The 22834-nt window shown below is 44.2% G+C and overlaps 1 protein-coding gene across 1 annotated transcript; it reads right to left on the bottom strand.

Moving 5' to 3' along the window:
- Positions 1-8799: 8799 nt before the first annotated feature.
- Positions 8800-10610, bottom strand: CCR75_005550 (uncharacterized protein; the record flags this gene model as incomplete). The annotated part of the gene is made up of 2 exons (XM_067963630.1): positions 8800-10358; positions 10427-10610. The coding sequence occupies 2 exons, from the start codon at positions 10608-10610 to the stop codon at positions 9715-9717; spliced, it is 828 nt and encodes a 275-aa protein (XP_067820340.1). The 3' UTR covers positions 8800-9714.
- Between the last annotated feature and the right edge of the window lie 12224 nt (positions 10611-22834).

Genomic DNA, 22834 nt, shown 5'->3' with positions numbered 1-22834 from the left:
CTGTGCCTCGGACGCGGCCCTCCGCTGTCCGAGCACGAATGCCTCAAACTGCTCCAACTGAGCAACATGTTGCTCAGGAGGACTACCCAGGAGCCTGGCCAGGGCTTGTTCACCAAGTCCCTGCGCCATAAGCCCTGCCACCTCCCGATGATGTTCGGAGAGGTGGGGAAAATGAGCCCAATCAATATTGAGGCTCATCCTCACGTACACACGCAGAGATGCGGGTCGTGGGAAGGATTTCAAGTGCTACCAAGTGTAGGCGGGCACGTCGTAATGCGGCCACGATCTACTTAGACACACACCCTAGCACAGCGAGGAAGCGGTTTGCACCTGCTTCTCTTGCGTGCAGTGAAGTAGTTGGGGTGGGCGCGCAAGCGACCCAGCACACTAAGTACTCTGGTGAAGTGACGTCACGGGAGCGGTAATCCGTCTCCTCGTGCCACTTATCAAGTAGGAAGTAGTTTTCAGACTGATTTCTATTTAATAGAATTAAATACAAATACCTATATTTACCAATTAAAATGATATTTCTATAGATATCATTGAATATGTATTGCGAGCGTATCTTTATAGATACCTCGCGTAACGGATGACGCTGGTCATCATCCCTCCTAATGTGAATGCACCCATGTGCATCACATCCACAAGGGTTGGTCACAAATGTGCACCACACCCGAGTGTTGGGTCTAATTACTATTATTTAGTAATTGGCCATCCCCTTAAGTACACGAAGTGTACTTAACGGGGACTGTGTAACATAGGGGCAACTTTAGCCCGTTACAGCATGAGATCCCCAACGACGCTCATTTCGGTTTTCACCGACCTTGATTCGTTTATTTCTAGTAATTTGTCGGATATCGTCCAGTCAACCATTGGATCTGTGGATTGAAAATACATTGTAATTTCGTGCTAGGCTCGACGCCAAAAATGTGTTGTGCGAATTATAATCAGACATGTTGGTTTTTTTCTCCTGGCGTACGGTAATAGTGCTTCACAATACGTTATGCAATTATTATTTTCTGTAAGAGGAAGAATACATATGATTTCCTATAAGAGAAGTTAATAAAGAAATATAAAATTAGGAAAATGTTAACGGCTGCATAACTTCTTTTGTGGCAGTAATTGGCAAACGTTAAGCGAACACATATTTTAATGCTACGATATCTACGGCGGCCAATCAATCAACGTAATTATGTCTTGTTGCGTCAACATTACCAAATTTGGTAATAGTTTGATCTTGCAGTAAGCTTTTTCGTTTGTAACTTCTTCTTTGCCATTTTTTTACGCTTTCTAAGAAATTTTCAAATGGCAAAGGCGTGCTGTAACGGGCTAAAGTTACCCTAATGTTACACAGTCCCCGTTAGGTACACTTGGTGTACCGAAGGGGATGGTCAATTTCCTAAATAAAGTAATTAGACCCACCACTTGAGTGTGATTCACATTGTGACCAACCCTTGTGCATGTACTACAAATAGGTGCGTTTACATTAGGAGGGATGACAACTAGCGTCATTCGTGATGACGGCTAGCGTCATCCGTTGCGCGAGTCATCTAGAAAGATACGCTCGCAATACATATTAGTGTTATCTACAGAGATGACATTTTTAATTGATAAAAATAGGTATTTATATTGAATACGATTAAATATAAATTAGTCTGAAAACTACTTCCTACTTAGTTATTGCGCACGATGAGCCGGATCAACACTCCCGTGACGACAAAATACTCAAGTACTTAGTGCGTTGGGTGAGGTCGCTAACGCGCTAACCACAACTACCTCACTGGACGCAAGAGAAGACAGTCTAACCGCTTCCTTGCTGTGATAGGGTGTGTGTCTAAGTAGATCGTGGCCCCATTTAGACGTGCCCGCCTACACGTGCTGCGTAAGCTCGCTGCCCTTCCAGCGGCTAATTACCGCGACAATCGCTGCTTTCGGAGCTTGCAAGCCGGGACCCTGAAGGAGACGGGGCATTGGGCGTCTTCGAATTCAAAAAAAAATCGAAGTCTACAAAAATTACTTTACCAGTACAATCGCAATCAAGTCATGCTGTCAATGTTGCTTTGGCTTGCACATGTCTATTCTTGCACTTGCTATTCCATGTGCACTATAGTTCATAATTGTAAACCGTCAAAATAGGGCAAAGTGACTGTGTTTTGCACAAAGCGTTAAGCGTTAATGCGTTCCTTGAAAGCGTCAAGCGGAAGCGAGGACAAAGAACGTAAGAATTTTGAGTATTTGCAAGGGTGTCAAATATATATTTTTAGTTGGTTATTATTTAACTATACTCTGAATTGTCCGGAATTGGCCGCCGTTGACATCTTTCTAAATTAATATCATTTAACGATTAGACTTAACAATTCCAATATTTCCGTAGACCGTAATCTTGTAGCAACAAGGAGACGGTTCTGTTGATTAATTGAATTTAGCTTTAAAAAACCCCGCCAGTCGCTGCTAGACGCAAGAATGAGCGGTATGCAAGGAGTTGCTAGATATAATAATATAGTTATATATCTATGTCAAAAGATAAGAAGATCGTAACGTAGAAACTTAAATCGATAGATACAGCTTAATTTCCATATTTTCTATCCTAAGCCTTCTTAGTAGTAACTTAGACTGCTTAGCTACGTCGTGCACGCTAAGTACTGAGAGGCACCTCACCTAGTACCGAAGCAATACTTCCAAAAGGTGCCCCGTTACACGTGGTAGCACTTCGTGGTTCTTTCAACGGCCACGCACGTACCTTCTATCATGGACATGTTGGATGAAAAAGGAAAGGTTTTCACTCCCCTCAAGAAGGCTTCCACGCAACGTTGAGAGCTTCACTTGAGTGACTTCAAATGGAAAGAGGTGGAACTTACGAGCACGGCCGTAGGCAAGCCAGCCTTAGACGCAATGTTGTCTGCCCAACAAAAAGACGATGAACATTCGTAAATCAACAAGTTCATTCAACACGAACTCGACGCGGCCCGAGAAAGGGTAACATTGCCTCACCAGCAAGGCTCTCAACACGCAGAGGTGGTGAGAGAGAAGGGTGCTCAACAATTAGAACTATTGTGACAGCCGCATTTACATGCGGCTGCCAGCGACGCATTCACATCGACCCGAAACCTTAGCAATTGAGATTTCGAGTACGAGACACTTGAAGGCGACTCCTTGTTAAGATGCCTTTTCCGCGAAGACGACGCCATAGAAGTTGCCGCATCAAATAAAAAGAAACGACGAAAGTAAAGTTTGTCATGTCTAACTTGGAAGGATGTGCCAATTTTTGAGCGTAAGGGCTCAAGCTTTAGAGTTTAATTTGTGTTTAGGTCGTATGAGTGCTTGAGGACCCAGCACAGGCAAACGTTTGAGCCGCCACGTGGGAAGTTTTGAGATCGAAAAGAGCTACTAAATTTGAAACAGGACAAGCGTGACCTTCACGCTGAAGCCCAGCACACACGATACCTTGTTAGTAGTATCGTGAATAAGCTCAATATGAACAATCACAAGCTACTGTGTTCATCAAGATCAAGAATCTTGTGAACGGTCCCTGGAAGACCCACCTGTGAACGGTCCCGGCAAGACCCACCTGTGGACGGTCCAGGGAAGACCCACCTGCTTGTTAAGAACTAGAAGCGCAAGTCAGAGCGGAACAGGACTTCAGCCTGATATCGACTCTGGCGCTTATCATCCACCGAACAACATGTTGTCGGAATCTAGAAACCTATGGATCTCTCATTTTTATAAAGCGAAAACCGAGGCCCTTCAAATTATACACGATTTCAAAAGTGCAATCGTTGTCGAAAGACAGAGCACTACGCCTATAAATGCACGCAAAGTACCTGAAGCACTGAGCGGAAAGAAAAACTCCCGCTAAGAAAGGCGGACAACGCGGTCCGCCGCTGATGCGAAATCACAATGTCGAGGTAAATCTTAAAAAAATGGACGGGTTAGTAGGTGCGGAGCGCCCTGCTGATCCAAAACTTCAAAAGGATTTGCAGGTCTCGTGACGAAAGTCCTCCTAACACACCAGTATTGTGTTATTGCCCGAGATGATAAGGTTTACCTCATCAATTTGAAGATCATTGCTGCAAATGAATTGTAACTAGAGTCCCTAGTCGATTGTGGGACATCGAAACAAATCCATTCATAGAAGATCGCAGCCTCAAGTTCGTTCAGCGCGATAATCTCTAACGAAGATGACAGTGCGCCTCACAACAGAGCATCTATAATAGTTAAGAAATGTGTAGCTGGTATCCAATACACGTCAAGGGAACACAGTACGATAATAACTTCATCGTACTGGACTTGAATGAAAAACTTGATGTCATCCTTGAATTACCATGGCTCAGAAAAGTACGAGCCATGTTTAAATTGGCAGCATCAAGCCGTGATGATGCCTGTCTTGTTCATTCGATGGCCATCTGATAAACGTCTAGGAGCTTCCAAAACTGTCTGGATGTAGTGCTATGGCCTCACTTGTAGTACAGTCGTTAGCACGACTGCACAAGCCCTCAGTGTGACCAACCATCACACTGTGGAGTTAAATTCCTATGGCTGTGCACAAGCACAGACAGCTTCGAAGGCCCACCATTGTGACCTGTACTTACTTATCGATGACTGTCTACAAGCACCAGCAGCGTCGAGGGTGGACCACTCGAATAAGTCGGATGGATCCAAATCAGGATGCTTGCTGTGAAAGCAGCATCGAAGAAAATTTCAAACACGTGCGTATCGAGACAGTGCAAAAAGTATTATCCGATTGAAGAGTCAATCGTAGTGAATCTCGCTGTGGTTGCGTAACTACTGCTCGTGGCAGTTGTCAAGGATTTTTTTTTAAATAAACAGGCAAATAAATCTCGAAATACTGTGGGAAAAGTTCCCAGGACACTAGGTCTGATAGCACCTCCGAAGTTAACTTCAGTGATAATTCAAATGCCAATGCTTAACTCGAAATGAAAATATTGTGGGATGTGCGTGGCGGCAATTACGAGCAGATATGCTCTTACCGCATGTGACTAGTACATGCCCGATATTTGACCAGCTTTAATATTTTCTGTGAACGAACGGTTTCAAGCGGCTCATCGATGGACGAAAGTTCCCTCGATGAGAAGGCTCTAATTCAACGATTTTTACACTAATTCCCAAGATTGATGCGTATTAAAACGTCACATTCTTGGAAGTCGGTAGAAACAGATTCTTTGTATAAGGATTCGATCGAACTCAAGGATGTATTTCCTGATTCGGTCTGGCTAAGGATAAAGACACTCCACGAGTTCGACGATACCAGGTTCGATATAATGTGTCGCAAAGCAGTTGCCCCTGCCTCATGAACAAGTTTCAGCGACCGACAAGCTCTTTGCCGCTCGCATTGCAGCGGGCAATGTGAGAGAGCCAACTTCTCCACATAGCTCTCCGACCTTCTATGTGAGTTCAAAAGTCCCAAAAGTCCCCCTGCTGCGATGGAGCCCACTTTAAACATAACAAGGAGTTCCTTTGAAGGTATCAACCAAAACATGATGAAGTTGCCAATCTTGGCAAGTCCAGACCAAGACAGACAATTTCATGTCGTCTATGACCCCAGTAATTTTGCAATCAGGTGTGCTTTGATGGAATGTGATACAGATGGCGTAGAGCGCGTCGTCTGCTATCAGTCATTTTAACTAACCAGCTAATTGTAATTATTTAGTCCATGACAAAAAACTTCTTGCCATAAAATATACTTCGGCAAAATTTCGAGTCTGTATGTTAGGAGATATACTGATGTTAGTCAGTGTACTGACGTCCATTTTATTGTGATAACGTCACTTTGCTCCTGGTGATGTGCATGTACATCACCATCATCATTACCATTATCGGAGTCATTACAAAATGATCTTTATCAGATTGGCCGGGCAAACCGAGCATTATTGCGAATAAATCCTTTTACGATTCGCCAGAAGGCATATGGCTCTATCGGCCCCATGTTATTTAGAGTCCTTAACAGATGTTTTGAGACGGATTAAATGTCCAAACCATCATGTAGACCCGCAACGTGAATGCACCTTGCCGACACTATTATAATTGTATGGTAGCTGGTACTGAAGCAGTGCAAGCGAAAAGCCTTGAAAAAAACCTGTGTTGACATTTGTAGAGTGCATTATTTTTATAACTTTTACTCCATGTGTTACCTTTCGCTCCGCGTGTGACCTATTGCTTCACAATTTGCCATAGATCCCAACTATTGGCGAACGATTCTTGCCATGCCGTGTGCTTCTTTTAAGCAGGATAATGAGCACTTTTTAAAAGCCCGTCTGTGCAGTATGTAAGACAAACTGTAAAAGGGCTCCTTCTGCTAGTACTGTTGACAGCACTAGCAAATCTACACTGATTAAAGTGAAGGTGGAATGCCTCGACTACTTCATGTACGTGACGTTCAGAGGAAAGTTCTACTAGCTAATAAGTCGTTGCTACGAAGGGTAAATTCTAAGGCTTTAGAATAGTTAACAACAAAACTGTGCAAAGATATCAAGTTCTTTCACAACGATCTTCTATCGACTGGCTTTTATAAATTTATATCTAACTATGCAAAGTGCCTCTTTGCGCGACGCCTAATCATGTCTCGCGACGATTGGCGGGTTGATACAAACGTAAGTATTGGAACTATAAAGTCAAAATTAATAAATAATAAAAATTTTGTATTCTTTATCCATTTTCTCTTATAGGAAATAAATTTATTATTTCTCTCACTAAACATTATTATTTATGTAACGGACACCAAGTTCCAAAAAGCAATCTAATGTCAACCTCACCAATCCTTATTACAGCAAATAAAATATAATTTCGCGTGCATATACCTTATGCGGCTTGCAGCCGTGTTTGTTTAGGTACATTGCAAGCTTGAGTCTCAATCCAATGTAATATTATTAATAAATCTGCACTATGTTTTCTCCAAACGTGCTAATCTCAACAACTCCGTGGCAAAATTTTGCACATTTGAACTCCGACTTTTGAGCGCCTTCTCAGCCATGATTTTTGATGTTGACGCACCGTACAGTTTCAGAAATAAGGTCGCTCCTTCAGTAGCTGTCATCCCCTGTAAAAATTGAGTCCAAAATAGAAACACTGAATATTGATTAAGTTCAGCACGGGCAGTGTGATACGCGAGACGAAGAACCAAAGCGTTTGCTGCGTTTCGCATACAAGTTTCCGGTATCGTATGTTCCATAGACATATAGGGTATCTCTTCGAGCTCCACACTTCTAATATTTGTGTGATCTTTGATTGCCTTCGTAACAACGATACTAACAGCTTCATGCATTGCATCGCGTTCAGTTGCGATTCTCACCCAAAATTCAAACAACAGATCCTTATGCATCACGAATTTTACTGTACCAAGGTCAAGCAAAAATAAAACGCTGAATAGGCTCTCGTCGGTCCACGCTTTCTTTTGCAGACGGAACAGAAGTACTCCGACTTCTGATTTGTGCTTCGCCGCGCTTAGTAGCATTTGTGAGACCCCTCCACACAATTTACTTAGCCAATTGAGACAATCTGTCTGCATAGCAAGCGAGCTTTTCGTAATGTACAACAAATAGAGCCTAGTAACTGGTGACTTGAAGAACGTGACTTTATCCAGAATTTGAAGCTGCAGTAGCTCGCGAACTTGCTCCTGTGTACAATGTTCAAACCAGCTGTTGATTAGCATCATTTCCAAAGTCTCACCAACAGAAGAAGCATCTTTGTCTTTCGATGCGTCTAAAAGCAACTGTGCAAGTTGGACAAAACCCAGCTTATTCTTCAGCTCGCGCAGCAAAAATTTATACGGTGCAGGAAAGAAAACGTCGACGTAACGAATCGTTTCCAGTAGATCGTTGGATTTCAAGTACGTCAAACATTTATCAGGATCTGGAATGACAAAATATGACGCAATTGACGGGTCAAATTCCTCATTCCAATTGATTAACCGATTCTCTTGAAGTTTCATGCCAACGTCGCCACCTTCCTTCAGAAGATTACTCAGTATCTCTGTTTCATGCGAGTAAGTCTTTTCAAGCGTTACACTCAGCACTTTATAGTTGTATTCAGGGTCACGATCAAGATCATTCTTCAGCAACGGACTTCTTAAAAATGTTGGGTCTTCCAGAATCCAGTTCGCTAGCTTAACGGTGTCGTCCGGTGATAATTGATCTTGACGAGTGGACAAAATTTTTTGAGACGATTCCGCCATTTCCTTTGAATTTAGAACGTTGTTAGCTTCGGTGGTAGTTCTGGCTTTTTTATTGGGATTCGCGCTGTATTCCCAGGATTCCAAAAGCGCTGCCTCTTCATATTCGTCATTTTCAAAGCTCCAGTGTGGACTAAACAGATCTGTCACACTTTTTTCCGTATCTGCCACGTCATGGGCATATAAATTTGTGGCAGCCTTCGGGACGACCTCCACAATATCTTGGGCTAATTTCTCCACATCCTCAATGAGTTTTGTGTAAGGAAACATTCTCTCCTCGACGCGGCTCTGCGATTCTTCCATTTCCGATGGCTTGCTGATTGCACGGGATGCCGCAGCCCCTTCTAACGATGCGGCATCGAAGGATGCCAACTGGGAGAAGGCATATAAGAGTCCAATGGAGTGCAAATTCGTCGAAACCTTAAGATTCATTTTGCGCCCCAGTTATTTTCGTTCCTGTCTGATGGGAAATTGAAAATTGCTTGGCCCTTAAGGCTTCTGTGTGAGCCACTTAAATGCACGTCAACGCTTGATTGACTAAAAAAACTGAATGCAATAGATTCAATTTTTAGCCAACCATACGATGCCGGTCAGCACACGCCACATTCAAACAGCCATATGTAAGAAGCCCACCGCGAAATACCACGTCTGCTCCTGGCAAGTACCAAGCGAGTCGCACGTTCCACTAGGATCCTCATGATAAACGATTCAATCCATGCCCCAGCGATTTACTCGCGAGGAAAGTCGGTGGCGAGCTTCCGCAAGGATACCCCGACGACATGTAGGTACAGAAAGGATGAAGAGTCAATCTGGTCGCCTGACGCATAAATTGTAATGGGCCACACTTCGGTTGGTGAACCGCTATTGTGGTACAAACCTTGCACCCGTAACGTCAAATGCGTGAGGCCAGTCTCCTGGTCGAAAGACTTAACACTTTACGTGTGTCGAATGCCCGTAAACGTTTTCGGATCGGGTCAGCTGATAGTGCGGAAGTCAATGAAAGCTTAGGAGGTGTAACTTATCTCGATAAAGAGTAAAGCAACTCTTCTCCCGATACTGTCGAAGTGTTACGGCAGCGTCATTTGAGCTCGCTGATGTCACGTCACACCGCTCGCCAGGCAACGCGGCGTGACTTGGCATTGGAGCTCTAATTCTACTTCGCTGCGAAAGACGTGGGATGCGAACTCGAGAGGAGAGAACCATAGTCAACCTGTAGGTACTTGGTTTCTAAAGTGTTTCGGGACGTTTTATTTTCTAAAATGCCGGAATTGAAATAAATCAACTATTCAGATGATGTTTCTGTCAGCACTAAATAAGTCGATGAGATTGATATTTAGGTGTGTGGCTATGCCGGTTCCCTAGTGACAGAAACTTAGTTTTAAATACATAGCATTTTCTCAACGACACTATGTTATAGCCCGATTGTGTTGCAAAGACAAACATACTTTTTGTGGTAGCACAAAATGAAGATTCTGACCGTCGTTAAATCTAAAAAGAATGCAAGCAGTATCTATTTCTTAAAATAAATTTTAGCTGGAGACGCCTGGTTTCTGAAATTTGGCATGCAACCAGACACGATCCATATCGATCCCCTTCTTGCGATTACGTAATCGAACAGTGCAGTACTCGTTCTCTAACACACAAAAACCAGCTTGTTCAAACAATTCTGCCACGACCTCGCGTGAAAAGAATGTAGCCAAGGTTCCATCGCCGCGGTAGTAGAGCGTCGGACCAAGTTTTTTGGCGTTGCGTCGCATGGCGAGATCGTACAGCCCATAGTCGCGGAAACAGACGAGCCCTCCTGGCTGGAGTGCTGCAAAGATCTTGTCAAGTGTTCGTGCAAACGATTCCGGTAGCAAGGCCGAGAGCACAAATATCATCAAGACAATATCGATGGAACCAGGAGCAATCTCCTTGAATGCCTCCTGCGCAATGTCACATACGAAAGCGCGGCATCGAAGCGGATCGTACGCAGGATTTCGCTCTAAAATTGAAATGGCGTGCGCACTAAAGTCACATACTTGCGCATGCACATTGGAACATTCAGCTAGAATTGGAAAAATGGCACTACCGTAGCCACATCCCAGTTCAAGAACCTCGATAGCTTTAAATTCAGATGAGGATAACTCTGGAAACTCCTTGACGAGGTAGTTACGTGGCTTGTAGACCTTTCCTGTTTAATGGAAATGAAAAGTACTGGTTTAGCTTCAGCGTAGTAATTTTGAATATTGTACTCCCAACCATTATTGCGCGCATGGAAGACGTCCCACTTAGCCTTCGCCTTCGCAATCAGCTGCTGCGGTGCAACGAAGTCCACGATTGAATCAGTATCTTTTACTACACTACTAGATTCTACATGCGTCTCGCATTCTTTGGCAAGGTCTTCCCACGAGAAATCACATGAGTGCAATTGCACGTCACGCATGATATTATAAATATTGAATTTGAAATTTGATATAATTATCTTTTATTTTATTATAAAAGTATCACAATTTCAAGGCAAAACGAAACGAATTTTGTCTTTGCGATGACATAAAAGAGCATTTTATCACATACTTCACAGCAGAAACTATATACAAAAAATGTTGCGTAGTCCTGATGGACGCGCTGTTGTCGTAGCGCGTCCATCAGGACTACGCAACATTTTTTGTTTCGTTTATTCAAAAGGACAAGTTGACAGCCTCTGGCTTGGTGTAACGGGCAATGTAACGGAATATAGCAACTGATGTTAGGGTGACAGGATTTTTTTTATGTCTTTCCTGTAACTTTCTGCATTATAGTTTCAATCAAAATACCGATTTAATTATCATACATTAATTTTGAGCAAAATCAAGATGGCGACTAATAAGTCTGTGCGCGTGGGCTCTGAGGCCGCAAAGCTGGCAGCTGCGCGGATCAGTTCAGCTGCTGGTAATGCAACTATTTTGGCAGACGCTAATGTGTATGCTGCTGGGAAATGTCGCCTCCTACTCCCATTGTAGGTCACTGAAAGATGTCATCTGTTGATGACATTGCACGTGACGGTGACAAGTCACGTGCATCGCCCGACTCAGTATCTACTGTAAAGGCCGCCGGATCACCCGGGTCCGAGTGCGTTAAACATTTGACTTCTAACGTGACAAGAAGACAGGTGATGACGAGATTGTTCGACTCGTCGGACCTCTTTGGTGGGGAAAGTCATCTGATAATGACTCCGTGCGCGTTGACCACTCTGGTGACGTTAGTATGCGTCACCAGAAACTAATTGGTCGCAAAGGGAAAAGTGCTGCGGGTGATGCTAGTTTACATCAATAGGAATGGGGTGATTCTAAGTACATCGATGCCTTTTTCCGGCATCGGTGGCACTCTTCTAAACGGAGAAAGGATGTCAAACCTGTGTCCCAAGCTTCGACAGCCTTTGTACAGAATCTACAAAACAAAAGCCGTGAGGTCTGGCTTGACGAGCTAAATTCTTTCTGCGAACGGTTCGACCACGGACCGTAGTCGGTGCACTCTATAAGTTGCGCCGTCTGTCTAGAGAGGCAGGGGTTCCTTGCCTCTCGTGGGGGGACTCATGCCCATGTTGTTTTAAGGTGCTGATCATGCCCCTAAGGAAGTATGTTCCCTCAAAGATCCCCATTGGAGGACTCTTATCTCTTGAGATGCGTCAAGGGATTGAGAAACTTCAACCCTTTACGAGCGTGGAAAGCGCTCCTTCTCCGATGGATTCTGCCGAGGAGGATGGGTCTCGTCGTACTGCAAGACGAGACTCGGAACGTCCAACATCGGTTGAGAACGAGTTTTTCCCAACTGTATTGCGAGGGTAGATACTCTCGCCAACGAACGAGATATTCGTTCGGACCCCTTTGCCTCACGGTGATTCAAGAAACTTTTAATAAGAAAGCGCTTCTCACCACCTGAATCCATCAATGGATGTGGAGGGTGAGGAAAGATCGGGAGCGCTTTGTTTGACGAGCCCGATTAATATCGTTTTATAGATCACACCCTTTTTATTTAAGGGAGGATCTTGATCACGAGCGATCCCGTCGTCGCGAGTTAGCGGTTATGATTGATAATGTGTCTCATGACCAGTTGATGAATTGTGCGCAAGTTGCAACTGATCAACTGGCAAACGAAAAGAAACAACAGTCGCTTCAGAACAAGCTGGTGACAGCTCGTTATAAGATCTCTTTTTTAGGAAAGCCGGTTCAAGAGAATCAGACTCCGAGACAATAAGACTTTGGCTCGGAACCATCAGGCTTTGGCGGATGTTCTTGAACGTTCCGGTGTAATCCGGAATCGGAAGAATTATCCTACTGATGGTACGGGCGGAGACGCCCAACATACGCATTCTACGAGGCAGCTCGATCGTGCACGCATTGCCTTGGCGATGTAGTACACGAAACAGGCCGATATACCTGGGCAGTAGTATAATACTGCCTACATTCGTCTCTGCATGTTTTGGTAGGTAACCAGCAGGAAATCACCTGCTGACTCGGTTTCATTTTTTTGTTTTCAGGGCGACCGGCTTGCACTGCGGAGATATGAATTTCTTCATTATTGAGAGTGATATCGTTCTCATTAATATTTTATAAGCTAAGTCTTTCAGCATCGTTGTCAGTCAGTAATAGCATTATTGGTAATACTGAGTTTGTCCACTTCGATGTAAGTTAACTCAGTAATAGCATTATTGGTAATACTGAGTTTGTCCACTTCGATGTAAGTTAACTCAACATTGGTATCCTTCGCATTGACCTTAGAGCTAAGGCGTGACGAGCAAGAGCTAAGACGTTCTTTGCTCGAACGAGTCCCTTCCCCCCCTTGAATGGGAGTTACTTTCAACCAGGGTAGCTATATATGGGTGGCGTAAGCTTTTCACGAAAAACGGTGTATGCTTTGTAGAAGTATGCACGAAATTGTTGATGGCAAATTCTACCATCGGCAAGAACTCGCTCCTACTCTTAAAAGAGTGGACGTATCCGCGAAGCATCTTTTCGAGAACACGTTTTGCATGCTCCGTCTTACCATCTGCTTCAGAATAATCAGAAAATGACATTTTTAATTGTGTCCAAGTGATTTGAGCAGTGTTTGGCAAAATTCCGATGTGAATCTAGGGTCTCGATCAGAGTCTGGTTCATTAAGTAACCCATGTTGTCGAAATATCGTGTCAACAAAGACGCGAGCACAGGTTTTGTCTGTGATCGACTCCAGGACGGCAGCAAGATGTCCCATCTTGCGAATATGATCAACAAAAACAAGAATACCATTATTCTTGTGGGTGTCATCGGATAATCCAAAGACGAAATTCATAGATACGGACTGCCGACACTCTGTCAGAACAGGCAGAGGTTGTAGCGAAACGTGGGATGAAACACTGGATTTTACCCGATGACAGGCTTCGCAAGCACTATGTACTTGCAGACGAACTCATACTGGCGTGGCCAGTACAAGTCGCTACTTATCGAGAGATAATTCTTCTCACGTCCACGATGCCAACTTATTGGTGCATCGTGGTACTCACACAAGATGTGTAATCGAAAATCATTATGGGTAGGGATGACGACACGAGGTGTGTCGCTATCAATGGCTGTAAAATACAACAAACTATTGCGTGTTTTATACCGATCTGTTCAGGATCAATACAATTTTGACAATCCTTTTAAGGATTGTTGGATGGATTTCAAAAGTAATCCATCAACCGTTTAACAGCCTTGTCTCCTTGATAAGCTCTTGTAACGTCGTCGAGTAATGTTGACGACGGGCCACTAATTGTTGCAACAGTGGTCATTGCTCATCGTTGATTCACGCAGCCGGCTTAATATTGGGCTAGCGAAAGGAATTTAGCGACGACGTTAATTCGTCCGGATTTATACTCCACGGAGACGTTTTACTCGGCGAAGAAAGACAACCATCTCGCCATTCTTTGCGAGAGGTGTGTACTATTTACGGCCAAGCCTAAAGATGCATGGTCTATCATTCAAGAGATAGACCCTAAACTTAGCCAGTACGTATTTCATGGCAAGGAGTTACTTATCATGCACTAAATAGTTGCGTTCAGCTGGTTAAAGCTGATTCGATTGATAACAGACGACGTGGTCTGCGCCGTCTGTGTCATATTGCATTTACGCACATCCGATTGCAAAACCGTTGGCGTCACAGACCACATGAAGGGTCGGTGTTGGTCAGCAATCACAGAATTAGCAATTGCATCAAGCTTTTCTTGATACCTACGAAGAATTGCTGACAATTAGGGTTCCATGACCCTTTTACATTTTCTTTAACAAAGAGAAAGATAAACTGTCATTTCGGCATAATTGCTTGTGTACTTGTGCAGGTACACCGCAAAACCGAGGAAATTTCGAAGTTCCTTTTTCATCGACTAGCACAGGCAATCGGCGATCGCCTTGATCTTTTCTGGATCCGGGCGTACACTGTGTTTACCCACGATGCACCTAAGAAGTGGGATTTCGCTTGCAGCGCATACACACTTCTTGAGATTTGCGTACTACTTGTACGCATAAGTGTAACAACCTTTCGGACGTGGGTACGATGTACTTCAACATCCGACTTGCCGTTCGTGTCTCTGTTGTAAACGAAGACGCCATCAAAATAACTCGGTGCAAAATCTCGCACCCATCTCAACAAATTAGTTATATCAACAGATTGGTGAGATCGGTGCGGAATTTTGCACCGAGCTATTTTGATGACGTCTTTGTTCATAGCAGAGCCATGGACGGCTGTTTAGTGTCGCAGGGGCACTACTTAGTCCCTGTGGCATGACTAGCCGCTCATATAGCATACCGCTTGGGGTGCTTACGAACGTGAACGGAATTTTTTATTCACGCATAATGATCTGATAGAATCCATCCATCAGATCCATTGACAAAAAAGTTAGTACTCTTTGACATACCATCAATGATTACGTTTTTGCATGGTATCGGCGTTTAAGCCGATACAGTTGCCGCGTTCAGTTTATTGATTGCATGCGCTATCCGCCGTCCTCCTGTTTCTATACGCACAAAGAAGGTCGGAGAGCTACGTGGAAAAGGTGAATCAGTTACATAGCTCGCTGCTAAGCGTTCGGCAAAGAATTTGCCAATCGCTATCACTTGTTCACGAGGCAATGGCCATTGCTTCATGACGCAGTATTTCGAACCTGGAATTAGGTTGATTCCATGTCGAGGGCCTTTGTCCTTTGGCAACTCGCACAGTACTGATTCCGATAAGACATCCTTAAATTTTATTAAATACTTACATAAAGGGATTGTTTTCGAAGAATCCCTGGATTGGGACATAAGACGTTCAATCCGAGTGTTCTCATCGAGGACACTTTTGTCCATCGATGAGCTACAGAGAATCCGCTCGTTCTCAGAAAATACTTTTGCCGATCGAATATCGGCCACGTAGTTGTTATCTGTGACAAGTACGCAGATTTGCTTGACTTTGCCACTACGCAGATAACGCAATAACCGTTCCGGCTCTAACGTTGACATTTAAGTTATCTCCGAAGTTAACTTCGGGGGCGCTAATAGATCAAGTGTATAAGCGCCTACACTTAATCCATTGCTTACTAACACATTGATTATTTGTCTCAATTTCTTCTTTGGCACTTATTTTTAAAGGTACCTAGGAACCTTTGACCACAGGTTTCTCGGAACTTATTCTTACAAAATTTTATTGGGGAGTATATAATTCGACTGCCTCTAAATGTTGTTGGGCTACCACAGCGAGGTCCTCTATCATCGACTCTCCAGTCGATCTAGGACTTTCGCACCTTCTCTTATAGGCTGGCGTTTTAACCCTTCTTAAATGTTGCTATTCAAGCAAGCATCCTTGTTTCGTACCACTCAACTTATTCGAGTGATCGAGCTTCGACACTGCCTGTGCTTGTACACAGCCGTCGGTAACTATGTTCAAGTCACAATGGTGGACCTTCGACGATGCTTGAGCTTGTGCACAGCCGTCGAGATCTAATTCCACAACTCGTTGGGGATTCACACTCAGGTCTTGAACAGTCATGCTAACGACCGACCCACAAGTGAGGCCACAGCACTCACTCGTGGGACATCCACACGCTTGTGGAGGCTTCAAGACATCTATCAGTTGGCCATCTGATGAACAAGAGACAGGCATGGTCACGGCTTGATACTACCAATTTTCACATGGCTCATACTCTCTGAGCCATAGTAATCCAAGGATGACATCAGATTGTCATCCGAATCTAGTACGATGAAATCATATCATCAAACTGTTTACCCTTCAACGTGATTGAAATGCACCTATTGCTAGGCGCACTGTCATCCTCGTTTAAGGGATATCGCGCTTAATAAAATGAGCCTGCGATCTTCTAAAGATTGGCGTCTAATATAAAAATTTGACGCCCCACAATCGACTAGGGATTTAAGTGGCAACTTATTTGACACTTTTACTTTTAGGATGATGAGGTTAACCGCATCCCCTAGGGCAGTCACACACAATCTTTTTGTGCGAGGAGCAGCTTTCGTCAAAAGACCTGCAATTTCTTTTGACGTTGCTGAATCAGTAGGGCGCACCGAACCTACTGACCCCGACCGTTTTCTACGATCCGCCTCGCCATTTCAATTTCGCAACAGCGTCGGATCCGCGTTCAACGCTGTTTCTAGCGAAAGGTCGATCTATTTGCTTAGTGTTATTAGGCACTGGCAGTTGGTCATCACATTAATATGCGTAGTGGTTCAGTTTTTCACAACGATTACATTTTTGTAACCGTTTGTTACTTGAATAGCGATGCTATTCGCTCTCTACTTATGAGAGATCCATAGGTTCTGAACTTCCGTTTTCTTGTCGTCTCGGTGGACGATATGCACCCGGGTGGACGACAGCCTGTTTCAGGCTAAAGTCCTCCTGTTCCGCTATAGAGATCGCTTGGTCCAGCGACTTTAATTCTGGCCGAAATAGGTGGGTCTTAACATGTACGTCTGAAAGAACCTTTGATAAGTACAGCGACCCGTATTTGGTCATCAACCATATGACTAACGATACAACTGACCAGGCATAGTGTATGTTGGGCATAAGCTCGAATGTCACGCTTGCCCTGCCAAAAATACAGGAGTTCGGCTTCAAGCCGAGATGCTGAACTCGGCACGTGGTGGCTCAGATGTTTGTTTGCGCCGGGTCTAAAAGACCTAGTGCCACCCAAAGACAAATAATTCGGGAAGTTTGAGCTCCAAGGCCCAAGATTTGGCACGGCTAAGTTGGACATGCCAAATTTCACTTTCGTCGCATCATCACTGATACGACGAGCTTCTATGGCGTCGTCTGTCTCTACGAACCATCTCAAAAGGGAGTCGCCTCGACTGCCTTAAATTTAGACACTTCTATCTTTAAGCTTTCGAGTCGACGCAAAAGCGTTGGCCCCTTAGCAGCATAGACATGCTGCTGCTCGACAGTTCCAATTGTTGAGCACCCTTGTTTTATCAGCACCTCTGTGTGTTGAGAGCGTTGCTGGTAAAGCAAGGTCACTTACTCTTGGGCCGCCTGGAATTCGTGTTGAATGAACTCGGCTATGGCCGTATGCTTCATATCTCTGCCCAGAGTGTTCAGCACAGCGTAACGGGTAGCCCGCCTACGACCGGACGGATTCGTTCGATCGCTCTTCATTTGAGTTCATTCAAATAGTAAGCTTCTTACGCGTTGCGTGATTACCTTCTTGAGGGGCTTGGAAGTTCCCTCCTTCTCATTTCAACATGTACATGTTGGATAGGACGTGCGTGGGCCGTTGAACGGACTACTAAGTGCTGCCAGGTGTAATGGTGCACCTCTCACTAGTACTGGTAAGTACTAGTTGACCTTATACTGATTACAATGAAGGTTAGGTGCCTCGAAACTTCACGTAAACAGAAGTACAGAGGAAACTTTCTAAGTAGCTAAGGGTCTTCAGCTACCAAAGGTAATTCAAAGCATTATAAATAGGAAAAAGTAAAACTGTATTAATATATTTAGTTTCTTACGTAACGATCTTCTGTCTGCTACTGAACTTGTTATAACTAAGTTGACAACTTCTTGCGCACCGCACAATCGTATCTTATAACGATTTTTTTTAACATAAATCAACCAATCAATAGAGCTAATGGCTTTTTGCATTTAATATATTCAATTTAGAAATATTGGAACTATTTAAGTCAAAATTAATTAAGATAATAATTTTGTACTTCTTTATTTATTTCCTCTGATCAGGAATAATAACTGTTATTCCTCTTATAGGAAACAATACTTATGTAACGGTACAATCAGTTCCATAACGGGATGGTCAATTACTTCATGTTAAGTACTTAGACCTGTGGTGCATGAAGTGATGTATGTGATGCACGTAAGTGTATTCACATTGGAAGGAAGGACGGCTAGCGTCATCCGTGATCCGACGTAATCAGAATAATACGCTCGCAATGTAGGGATGCACATTTAGAGAGGTGGCATTCATTGATTGGTGAATTTTTCATATATATAATTTGATATAATTTGATATAATATAATATAAACCAGTCATAAAACTACTTTCTAATGAACTAGTGCGCACGTGAAGCCGGATTATTGCTTCCGTGACGACACTTATACTAAGGTTCTTAGTTCCCTGGGTGCTGTCGCTTATGCGCCCACAAACTACCTTACTGTGCTTGAAAGTGTGTGCTTATGAAGAGCATAGCTACTATAGTAGCGTTCACTACTTCGCCCAGCCCGTCTTTGGCCCTACTATGCACAAAATTTTGTTAAAGTATTGGGGCGTGTACGCGTACGTGAGCCACCACTCCGTGAATGTCGCCGGTGCGTTTTTCAACCATTGTGCTACTCCCACAGCATATCGCTTAAAGCTTACTGCAATTTTGGCTACACCAGACTTTCTCATGAGTACTCGATAGTAGCCATCTTTAAAATCCAACGCGGGTAAGATAGTTGACTTTCCCATGGAGATTGGCTTTTGCGCCTATGTTCAGCTTGTTGTAAACATGAGCCACTTTCCATCCTCCTGTAGCTTTAAGCTAACAGAAGATCGGGCTGAAGCAAGGCAATTTGCTCTCACGTACATGTCTCGCCTTGGTTCGCTTGTCGAAGAACTCATCGATATAATCAACTTGTTTCTACGGCAACGGTCATTGCCTGGTTACACAATACTTGGTGCCAGATTCCAAATTAATTTCGTGCCCGATGCCCCTATCTACCGGTAGGCGGCTCGGCACTTCTTCTGGGAATGCATCACGATGTTTCCACAGAATTGTCGTTTCCAGGACGCTTTTGTACATTGTGGACGACGAGCAACAGTCCACCACGTTCTCTACTGGAACTGGTGCGATTACTTCGTGGATCTTTCATTTCTTTAGCTTGAAAAGGAACAGATCTTACGACATCTTCGGGAGGATTACTCTCTTTTCGGCAGACTCAAGACGTGCTGGAGCACTTAAACTGAGGATGTTTCCGCATCTTGGCTTCGACCGCCCCAAATATTTGTTCGAAGACCCGTCCTCTTTTGTCGGGACTGACCCAATGTTACTCGTTTTGACGTGCCTTCGATCGTCCTTATTTGTCGGGTACTCGTTTTTCGAGTCACCACGAGCTTTGACCGCCGTATCTCTCTCGGATAACGCACCACTTCCACCCGTACCAGGTTCTAAGCCTGACCGGTACGATGCTTGATTTCATGTCAGATAGCTTTCAATTGCCACGGGCTCTCGGCTATGTGCAGGACCTTTGGACGCATGACTACTTCATCATCATTTTCACTACACTAGTCTCTCCGAGTTGGGTAGGACTTGGTGACGTTTGCCATCCCATCAAGGCACCCTTAACTGTGTTATATACGACATCAGTTGCATAAGCCTCTCGCAATAGCATATCCTTTCCAATCTCCTGCATCGAGTTAGTGGCTTGCGTGTACACCAGTCTATCCATGGTTTGTGTTTTACCAACCATGGCACGCTCAGGATGCGGTCATATGGATTCTCCAAACATAGCACTGCGAAATTCTCTATTCAAGAGAAGTCACTAAAGCTGAAGGCGATTTCTACCTGTACTCCCTCAGACTTAACGAGCGCGCCGTTCGCTAAGCGAACTATCGACTCTTCTTGCTTACCATCCTGGAAAAGCGACTCAAACATCACCAGTCTCTGTTTTAGAGCCGCGAGTTTCACAAAATTTTGTGATACACCCGAATCGCGAGAAGTGTCATCACATGATCATAGCCTCATACTCGATTGCTAAAGATCAGCAGGGATGAGGTCCGAAATTTTGAGACCTCAGGGACTATGCTACCCATTTGTTTGGTAACTTTGACATAGGGTAGACTTCAGAGTCCGCGTCAGTAGGGCATCTCACCCTTACTGCGCTGATGCATTTCTCATGCCGTCAGTGGTCGATGCAGCCTTATTTGTCTTGAATGCTGGTTCCTGTCATCACTCTTCGAGTAGAGACCTTCTTGCTGGTTGTCTTAGCACCAGCAGAGACTCGAGCATAGCAGCAAGCCATCATGTGGCCGTGCTTGCCGCACTTATAGCAGACTACGTTTCCTTTGCTCAACTCCAAAGGAGTGAAATCCAACCTATCGGCCGCCGGCTTATACCAAGCTGTCGCCGAGGCAATGTTGCAGGAATTCTCCTTAACTAAAACAATTTGGATTGCCTCTTCCATCGTCGACGGCACTTTTTTATCAAGATTCTGTCGCGATGGGCCTCACCGCAGTCCGTATAGAACGTGGGTACCTTAATGGGTCCCGGTATCGGACCCACAGTAATGGGCGCCAAGAGTGAGCGCATCTCCTGCACATATATATGCAAGGATCTCTTGGCCTGTCCAGTTCTAAGAAGCGTGCCTGGAGCAACACATGTTGTTCGGCGGCTGTTACATGACACGAATCTATGTCTTAAAGATCGCCCATGAAGATTAAGCCTTACCGTCTGCCAGAAAGCGCAGGCCCACTCTGAGGCCTTACTGCTCAAATGGAATATGACGTACGACACAACCCGGTTGTCGTTCTAGATAAGCTACACCACACTACATTGCTCCACGGCTAACAGCCAGTGAATAATCATGTGCGCTGCAGTTCCATGGAACTTGGGCTGGTCCATCCAAATGGGCCTCGGCAGATGCTGCCGAGCGAAAGGCATCTCAACAGTCGTGTTGAGAGCCTCGTTCCGAGGCTGCTCACGCCTAACTTATCCTAAGTCTTAGTGACGAACTTCGCCACAGCATACCTCTGTGCCTCGGACACGGCTCTTTGCTGTCCGAGCACGACGCGTTAAACTGCTCCAACTGAGCAACCTGTGTTTCTCAGCAGGACTGTTCAAGAGTCTGGTCAAGGGTTGCTCACCAAGTCCTGCTCTGCCACCTTCCGATGATGTTCGGAGAGGTCGGGAATTGAGCCCAATCGATATAAAGGCTCATCGTCACTGACACGCTCAGAAAGACGGGTAGTGCTACCAAGTATAGATTCTAAAAAGTGTCATTTGGATGCTGTGTTGAAGACTCTTGGTGACGCTAAATTGTACGTAAAATTGCAAAAGTGCGTCATAAGGGTCCCTGAGAGACCTATAATGGGCTGCATCGCAGGTACACATGATGTATGAGCAGACCCAGACAAGGTAATGTCTGTAAAGAAATGGCCATAACCACGGCATGTGAAGGATCTGCGCCAATTCCTAGGGCTTGCTAATTACTTACATTAATATAGCAAGAATTGTGCTGAGCAAACTAAACCATTATCTGACCTCCTTAAAAAAGACGCTAAATGGGTTTGTTTAAAAGAACAAGATGATGCGGTCATATCAGTGAAGCAATTACTTGTATAGGCACTAATGTTAGCATTGCCAGTGATGGATAAGCCCATTAGCATCGCTTGCGATGCAAGCAACTTTGCAACGTCAGCGCGCTCATGCAGAGCCTGAGCAAATCTCTTCCTAGAAGCTTTTGGAAATGACTTTCAAAGAAGAAACTGAGACTTTGACTGTGAAAGTAAACAACAAATCAAGCGTTGGCACTTTATACACTTGATCTGATAGAGCCTCCGATTCAATTTCCAAGATGACTCAATTACCAACGCCAGGACCGGAAATTGTTCTTGCGTGATCTTAGTAGTGGCAAAGTCAAATAGGCCTAAGAAAGTGTCACATAAAATGAGAACGTGGCCAATATTCGATTGGCTAAAGTATTTCCGAGAACGATTTGCCGCTCATTGATGGACGAACATGTCCTTAATGAGAAGTCTCAGATTAAACATGTTACGTCTCAATCTTGGGATTTGTTTAACGCAAACCCTTTGTAAAATATTTGATCGCATTTAAAGGTACCCAGATTTGGTAACATGCGAGTTGCTTGAATTAAAAGACGCTCCACGCAAGAACTATAATTATATATAAAAACCTCAATGATTAGATAACATCTTTGTATACGTACATCTTTTTACAGCGATCGTATAATTTTAAATACCTATACTCGCAGATAACGCGAGACAAAACACCCTTTAATGTAATCGCACCTGCGTGCATCACATACATGAGGGGTGTCACTATGTTAGCCTCACTCGAGTGACCTGAATTTACCCAAGTGATAGGTTAAATTACTTCGCATGAAGTACTTGACTTCTCGTTAATTGTACTTTACGGGTGTGTTACATAAGGCAGCTAGCCCGTTTCATCATTTCCCTCT

Source organism: Bremia lactucae, linkage group LG1, assembly GCF_004359215.1.
Source record: "Bremia lactucae strain SF5 linkage group LG1, whole genome shotgun sequence".
Taxonomy (NCBI): domain Eukaryota; phylum Oomycota; class Peronosporomycetes; order Peronosporales; family Peronosporaceae; genus Bremia; species Bremia lactucae.
This window is presented reverse-complemented; position numbering and strand designations above follow the sequence as displayed.